General features: G+C 38.0%; 1 protein-coding gene across 1 annotated transcript; it reads right to left on the bottom strand.

Annotated features, from left to right (window-relative positions):
- Positions 1 to 7,674: 7,674 nt before the first annotated feature.
- LOC112742862 (uncharacterized) lies at positions 7,675 to 8,153 on the bottom strand. The gene is made up of 2 exons (XM_025792098.1): positions 7,959 to 8,153; positions 7,675 to 7,869 (listed from the first exon to the last, which is right to left on the bottom strand). Exons 1-2 carry the CDS (start codon positions 8,151 to 8,153, stop codon positions 7,675 to 7,677), a joined length of 390 nt encoding a protein of 129 aa, XP_025647883.1.
- Positions 8,154 to 8,367: the final 214 nt, after the last annotated feature.

Below are 8,367 nucleotides of genomic sequence, written 5' to 3'. Positions count from 1 at the left end.
AACGCCAGATCCTTGCTTGTTCTTGGCGTTGAACGCCAGTCCTTGTTTGTTACTGGCGTTGAACGCCAGTCTTGGGCATGGTCTGGGCGTTTAGCGCCAGCCTTCCACCAGATTTCTAGTGTTTTAGCACCAGAATTACTTTTCCCTGGGCTCTTACTGTCCTCAGGTGAATTTTTGGTGGTTTGCTCATTCCTTAGCTCTCTGCTGCCTTGAGGTGGGGTATTTAATGTTTTTCCACTTCTTAATTGAACTGCTTGGCATTCTTCTATTATTTGTCTTGACAACTGCTGCTTTGTTTGCTTCAATTGTTCTTCCATATTTATATTAGCCATCCTTGTCTCTTGTAGTTTATCCTTGAATTCGACTAACTGCTTTGTTAGAAAGTCCAATTGCTGATTGAATTCAGCAGCTTGTTTTACAGGGTTGAGTTCAGCAGTTACTGTTTTAACCTCTTCTTTTATGGAAGGGTCACTGCTTAGGTACAGATGCTGATTCTTGGCAACTGTATCAATGAGCTCTTGAGCCTCTTCAATTGTCTTTCTCATGTGGATAGATCCACCGGCTCAGTAATCTAGAGACATCTGAGCTCCTTCTGCAAGCCCATAATAGAAGATGTCTAACTGAACCCACTCTGAAAACATTTCAGAGGGGCATTTTCGTAGCATCTCTCTGTATCTCTCCCAGGCATCATAAAGAGATTCATTATCTCCTTGTTTAAAGCCTTGGATGTCCAGCCTTAGCTGTGTCATCCATTTTGGGGAAAAGTATTGATTCAAAAAATTTTCTGTCAGCTGTTTCCATGTTCTTATGCTGGCCTTAGGTTGGTTATTTAACCACCTCTTAGCTTGATCTTTTATAGCAAATGGAAACAGTAATAGTCTGTAGACATCCTGATCTATTTCCTTATCATGTACTGTGTCAGCAATTTGTAAAAATTGTGCCAGAAATTCTGTAGGTTCTTCCTGTGGAAGACCGGAATACTGGCAACTTTGCTACACCATGATAATGAGCTGAGGATTCAACTCAAAGCTACTGACTCCAATGGAGGGTATGCAGATACTACTCCTATATGAAGCAGTAGAGGGGTTAGCATATGACCCCAAAGTCCTCCTGGACTGTTCATTTCCTCTTAGGTCCATGATGGAGAAAGGAAGATGATGTAAAGTAGAAAAAATATTTTTATTTAATAATTTACTTATTTCAAAAACAAAATAAATTAAAATAAAATAAATAAAAATGGGTGAAGATTCTCGAAAAAAATGAGGAGAGAGAAAGTGATTAGAAAATTTTGAAAAGGATATGATGATTTTTGAAAAAGGTTTTAAATTTTGAAATAAAAATCTGAATTTTAGAAATAGATTTCGAAAATTTGCTTTTAAAAAGAGAGAAAAGATATTTTTGAATTTTAAGAGGAAAGAGAAAAACAGTAAGATAGCACAAGATTTAAAATTTTTTTTTTTAGATCTAATGCTCCTTATTTTCGAAAATTTTGGAGGAAAAACACCAAGGAACACCAAACTTAAAAATTTTAAGATCAAGACACAAGGAAAACTCAAGAACACTTTGAAGACTCACAAGAATATAAGAACATGAAGGAAGAACACCAAACTTAAAATTTTTAGAAAACCAAACTAAAATTTTCGAAAAACACAGAAAAATCAACAAGAAAACACCAAACTTAAAGTTTGGCACAGGATTTAATAGAAAAATTATTTTTGAAAAAGATTTTAAAAAAGAAAATAAGGATTCTAAAATTTTAACACGACAATAACAAGAGACTCTAAACTAAAAAGGGAAATTTTTCCTAATCTAAGCAACAAAATAAACCGTTAGTTGTCCAAACGCGAACAATTCCCCGGCAACGGCGCCAAAAACTTGGTGCACAAAATTGGAAATCACAATTCTTCACAAATTCGTACCACTAACCAGTAAGTGCACTGGTTCGTCCAAGTAATACCTTACGTGAGTAAGGGTCAATCCCACGGAGATTGTTGGCTTGAAGCAAGCTATGGTTATCTTGTAACTCAGTCAGGAAAATAATAAAACAATTCACTTATCAAATTTGATTGCAAGGGATAACAGAGCATGAAATAAATACTTGTTATGCAGTAATGGAGAATGTGTTGGAGTTTTGGAGATGCTTTGTCTTCTGAATCTCTGCTTTCCTCTGTCTTCTTGTTCACGCACGCACGTCCTCCTATGGCAAGCTGTGTGTTGGTGGATCACCGTTGTCAATGGCTACCATCCATCCTTCCAGTGAAAATGGTCCGGTGTGCTGTCACCGCATGGCTAATCATCTGTAGGTTCTCGATCATACCGGAATAGGATTCGCTATCCTTTTGCGTCTGTCACTACGCCCAGCACTCGCGAGTTTGAAGCTCGTCACAGTCATCCAATCCCAGAATCCTACTAGGAATACCACAGACAAGGTTTAGACTTTCCAGATTCTCAAGGATGCTGCCAATGGATTCTAGCTTATACCACGGAGATTCCGATTAAGGAATCTAAGAGATACTCATTCAATCTAATGTAGAACAGAGGTGGTTGTCAGGCACACGTTCATAGGTTGAGAATGGTGATGAGTGTCACGGATCATCACATTCATCATGAATAGGCGCGAATGAACATCTTAGATAGGAACAAGCGTGATTGAATAGAAAACAAAAATACTTGCATTAATTCATCAGGACACAGCAGAGCTCCTCACCCCCAACAATGGAGTTTAGAGACTCATGCCGTCAGAGATTACAAAGTTCAGATCTAAAATGTCATGAGATACAAAATAAATCCCTAAAAGTTGTTTAAATACTAAACTAGTAACCTAGGTTTACAGAAAATGAGTAAACTATAACAGATAGTGCAGAAATCCACTTCTGGGGCCCACTTGGTGTGTGCTGGGGCTGAGACTAAAGCTTTCACGTGTCTGGGGCTGTTTTGGGCGTTCAACGCCAGCTTTGGATCCTTTTCTGGCGTTGAACTCCAACTTGCAACTTGTTTCTGGCGCTAGACGCCAGAATTGGGCAGAGAGCTGGCATTGAACGCCAGTTTACATCGTCTATCCTTGAGCAAAGTATGGACTATTATATATTGCTGGAAAGCCCTGGATGTCTACGTTCCAACGCAATTAAAAGCACGCCATTTGGACTCCTGTAGCTCCAGAAATTCCATTCCGAGTGCAGAGAGGTCAGAATCCAACAGCATCAGCAGTCCTTTTTCAGCCTGAATCAGATTTTTGCTCAGCTCCCTCAATTTCAGCCAGAAAATACCTGAAATTACAGAAAAACACACAAACTCATAGTAAAGTCCAGAAATGTGGATTTTGCCTAGAAACTAATGAAAATAAACTAAAAACCAACTAAAACATACTAAAATCTATATGAAATTAACCCCAAAAAGCGTATAAAATATCCGCTCATCATTGCTCAACACACTCATCCGTGGGAATGCTTTGTTCATTGCATGAGTCTCTTGGGCCAAACTTTTGACGGATGGTTGCGTGAAGTTGATCTATTGCTTCCTGGAGACAATCCATTGACTCTTGTCCAGCTTGACTATCATAAGTAGGATCATAGTGCTCTTGGGTTGATGGATATGGACATGGTATATATGGAGGTGGTGGTTCTTGGGAGTAATTGGGTTGAAATTGGGGTGGATCTATGTATGGCTCATATGGCTCATAGGGTGGTTGATATGGTGGATATGGGTTAGGATCATATGAGGTTGTTTGGTAGTAGGGGGCTTGTGAGTTTGGTGGTTCAAACCTATGTTGAGGAGGGAGGTCATAGGCATATAGTGGGGCTTGTTGGTAACTATAAGGGGGTCTACCATATTCATCATCTTGGTATGCACTCTGAAATGGCTCTTGACCATAGTAATTTGGTGGAGGTTGGTTGTCACGAAAAGGTACACCATAGCTATTGTCTTGGTATGCATCACAGAATGGTTGTTGGTTATAGCGCACTGGAGGGGGTTGTTGCCAAGTGGGTTGATCAAATCCTTGTGGCTGCTCCCATCTTTGATTCTTCCAACCTTGATGCCTATTTTCATTATAGTTTCCATTCCTTACAACAACATTGGAACCAAACTTAAAACCAGAGGGGTGAGAAATCATAATAGCTAATAAAAATTAAAAACAAAAATAAAAATAAATAAACAAGCAAAAAGCAAATATTTACAATAACCAATAATAAGGCACACGTTTGCAATTTCCCAGCAACGGTGCCATTTTGACGAACTGATTTCTGCCAGTAAAGAAATTCACAAATATAATCGCGTTGTAAGTATAGTTTCTAAACCAACAGAGAATCCTTTCGTACAAAAGTTTGGTTGTCACAAGTAACAAAACCCAATAAAATTTATAACCGAAGTATTTAAACCACGGGTCGTCTCTCAAGGAATTGCAGGGAGGTGTGTTATTATTGGTTATGGGTTTTCTGAGAATTTTTAGAGTTGAAGAATGGGAAAATAAATAATTATAATTTAATGTAATAAAAATTAACAAGAGGGTTTATGTAATTAAAATAAAAGCCTTGACCCGTAGAAGATTAATTGGAAGTTCTATCCTTGTTGGATTTTTCAAGTGTAATGGTAATTGGTTGTTACTCTACTTGGTTATCCTTTACTAAATAAAGGAAAGTTAAGTTGGGAGCCAACTTCTATTCACAAGTCCTAATCCTCTCCCTTGGGAAGGATTAGTGTTAGTGGCCAGAGAGCCAATCACAAATTAACTCTTGAGTCTTCCAACTCAAGGGTCTCCAAATAATAATCAACTCCAAAGTTAAGTTGGGAACCTACTCCATTGACATGGATGTCAATTTTGCATACATGAAAAGGGAATAGAAAGAAGACATGATAATTGGATTGAATTGAGATAATCAAGCAAATAAAGAAATTAAATAGAAAAATACTCTTTGCATTAAAAAAATTAACCAGAGAAGAATATAAATTAAAGTAATAGAGTAAATAAAAGTATAAGAAAAACTAAATTAAAAGAACATTGAACCTGGAATGAAGAAGAAGAAATCCTAATCCTAAGAGAAATCCTAATCCTAAAACCTAAGAGAGAGGAGAGAGCCTCTCTCTAAAAACTACATCTAAAATCTAAAATTGTGAATTATAAATGTCTGATGATGAATTAATAGATTCCTTCACTTTATAGCCTCAAATCTGTGTTTTCTGGGCTGAAAAATGGGTCAGAAACAGCCCAAAAATTGCTGGGGGCGAATTTTGCCACGTGCAGGTCGCTGATTTTTCTGCAGAACGACGCGTCCGCATGATTCACGCGTGCGCGTCATTTTTATGTATGGTCACTATAGCAAATTATATATCATTTCGAAGCTCTGGATATTAGCTTTTCAACGCAACTAGAACTGCCTCATTTGGACTTCTATAGCTCAAGTTATGACCGTTTGAGTGCAAAGAGGTCAAGCTGGACACCTTAACAATTTCTTCAACTTCTTGTATTCCTTTCATTTTTGCATGCTTCCTTTCCATCCTCTAAGCCATTCCTGCCTTATATCTCTAAAAACACTTAACGCACATATCACGGCATCGAATGGTAATAAAGGATAATTAAAATTGACAGTTTAACGGCCTAGGAAACATGTTTTCAATCATATCACAGGATTAGGAAGGAAAAATGCAAACTCATGCAATTTGTATGAATAAGTGTGCAAAGATTTGATGAAACCACTCAATTGAGCACAAGATAAACCATAAAATAGTGGTTTATCAATGACCTCCTTTGACTTTCTCACCTTGCACCATCGACACAACCCTGGATGATTGGGGCTGTGGTTCACTTCTGGAACAGGACCACCAACAACTTCCACCTTCCCTGTGGGATGATCGGCCTTTCACTCCTTGATGTGGCTGCCATCACTGGTCTCCTGATAAACTTCCCCAAATTTACTTCTGATATGTAACCCAATCGAGAATACAAGATAGGCTCCATGACTTCTTATATTGAATTTATTGCTCACCATATGGGTGCGGACAATGATCCTATAACGGACGACGAGCATGTGGCGTTTCTATTTTATTTGCTAAACGCCATAGTTTTCTGCTCTCGAAGTTTCCAGATGTAGAAACTTTTTCTTCCCCTTGCTGCTCTTCTACATGAGGGGAATAATTTCAATTTGGCCAAGTTAATCCTGGGGCACATTTTTTGAAGAACTTCGCCAATCTGTCAATTGCCTTCGAAAAAATTTTCTGATTAGAACAGGAGGTCCTTTTTGGCGTCTCCAACTATGGCGTTCGTCCTCGAAAAGTTCATGAAAAAACATGGAGACGGTTCATCTAGGAAGCAACATATCGAGAGTTTCCAATTAGCTTCTTTCCAACCAAACTTTCTAGACACTCAAACAAATGAAGACCATTTATGGGCTGTCTTCTCTCTTTTTCACTCCTGTAAAAATTTCAACAATGATGACCTCAATTTTACTCCTTTTTTACGTCAAAGTTGTGGTCCCCCTTGGCTTGAATGTCTCTTTTCCCCTAATAATGATCAGGAAGACGAAATCGCCAACAGAAATTGGGCAAACCTACTGGCTGTCCAAGTAATTCCAATAGGGCTGTCACAATACAAAAAAGAACGTATTAAGGCAACTCTTTATGCTCCTCATTATACAGCCAGACAATTGGGTTTCTCCCAAGCTATTCCAACTCCACTCCCCAAAATAGCAAACCTCTCTGTCATGTTAATCTGCTTTCGAAGGAAGCCCTTGATATCTGTCTTGCTTCGAACAAAAAGCGAAAAATGAATTACAATCACCTTTGATACGAGTGTAGTTTATTCATCACCAAGTCTTGCTTTGATTGGTGGAATAAATACTTTTCTAAGTACATTCGTACTCTCAAAGAGATCAAAAGTTCTGTTATTCAAGTTCTGAAACAGATGAATATAGCACAGCTCTTCGACCAATAAAAGCTTCTTGTGAAGAGTTTGATTTAAAAATTTCTCAGGCCTTCGTTGCTCGAGCTCATTATGACAAAGAGGAAGAAGAACTCGAAGTGGAATTGGCTAGAATCAATGAAAGGCTAGCCAAGGTTAGGAAGAGAAAGGCTGACATGGTGATACCTTTGGCTACCGCTCAAAACAAACAACAAAAACTCTTTAAGGAAATTTACACTCTTGAAGCCAAGCGAGAGGAGTGTGAGAAGCAACTTGATAAAGCCTAGAATGAAGAATATGAGTAGACTGAAGCATTCTCAGCCCTGAACAGTGAAAGAGTTCACCTACACTCAGACTTAGCAAAACTTTTAGTACCCTATATTTCTCCACCTTAGAATATCATTATTTGTAGTAACTTTTTTTTAACTCTACTTTTTATATCATTGATCCCAACTTGGCATACATCGATACTGTTTCAAGTATTTTCCATTTATTGAATTAATTACATTCCCAGAATCAATATCTTTAATTCGGTATGCATTTCCAGAGTACAACTCAATTACTTGAAAAGGACCTTCCCATGTATGGGACAACTTGCCAAGAAATCTCGACTTCTTTTCCATTGGCAATACAACTTTTAAAACTAACTCTCCTATACTGAAACATTTTTCTTTTACCCGACGATTATAACTGCGAGCAATGCTTTCCTTTTGTCGAATCATACTCTCCAGGGCCAAAACACGCTCTGAGTCTAAATCATTTAACTCATCGTACATCGCATTCTAATAATCATCGACTGGTAAATCATCTTGCCTTGAAATTCTCATAGTGTTGAGATTAATTTCTAATGGCAAAACTGCATCGTGCCCGTATACCAATTTATAAGGAGAAGTGCCTGTTGATCCCCTTGGTGAGTTTCGATAAGCCCACAATATTTGGCTCAAAGTCTCATGCCAAGTTCGAGGTCTATTTCCAATCTGATTTTTAATCAAACCAATTAAAATTATGTTTGCCGCTTCGACTTGCCCATTAGCTTGTGCATAATAAGGAGTACAATTGAAGTGACCATATTAATGTTCCTTGAGGCTGCGAAATTCTTAATTCGTTGACCAGTGAACATAGTCCCTTGATCAGTACTTAGTGTTTTAGGAATTCCAGATCGATGAATTATATATTCCTCAATGAAATCTATTATTTCATTTTGCCCAACCTTTATCAGAGGAACAGCTTCAACCCACTTCATGAAATAATCTATTGCCATCAAAATAAATTTATGATTTTTTGACGAAGGGGGATGTATCAACCTAACTAAGTCTAAAGCCCAACCTCAAAACGACCATGGCTTAATGATCGAAAGCAACCTGGCTGCTGGGATCTGTTGTATTACTCCATGACGTTGACATTCATGACATGCCTTTGCATAGTCGATGAAATCTTTGATCATAGAGGGCCAATAAACATTATTTTGATGTATT

This window comes from Arachis hypogaea, chromosome 14 (assembly GCF_003086295.3).
Source record: "Arachis hypogaea cultivar Tifrunner chromosome 14, arahy.Tifrunner.gnm2.J5K5, whole genome shotgun sequence".
Classification (NCBI taxonomy): Eukaryota; Viridiplantae; Streptophyta; class Magnoliopsida; order Fabales; family Fabaceae; genus Arachis; species Arachis hypogaea.
Note: the sequence above shows the minus strand (reverse complement) of the source record. Positions and strands in the feature narration are given on the sequence as shown.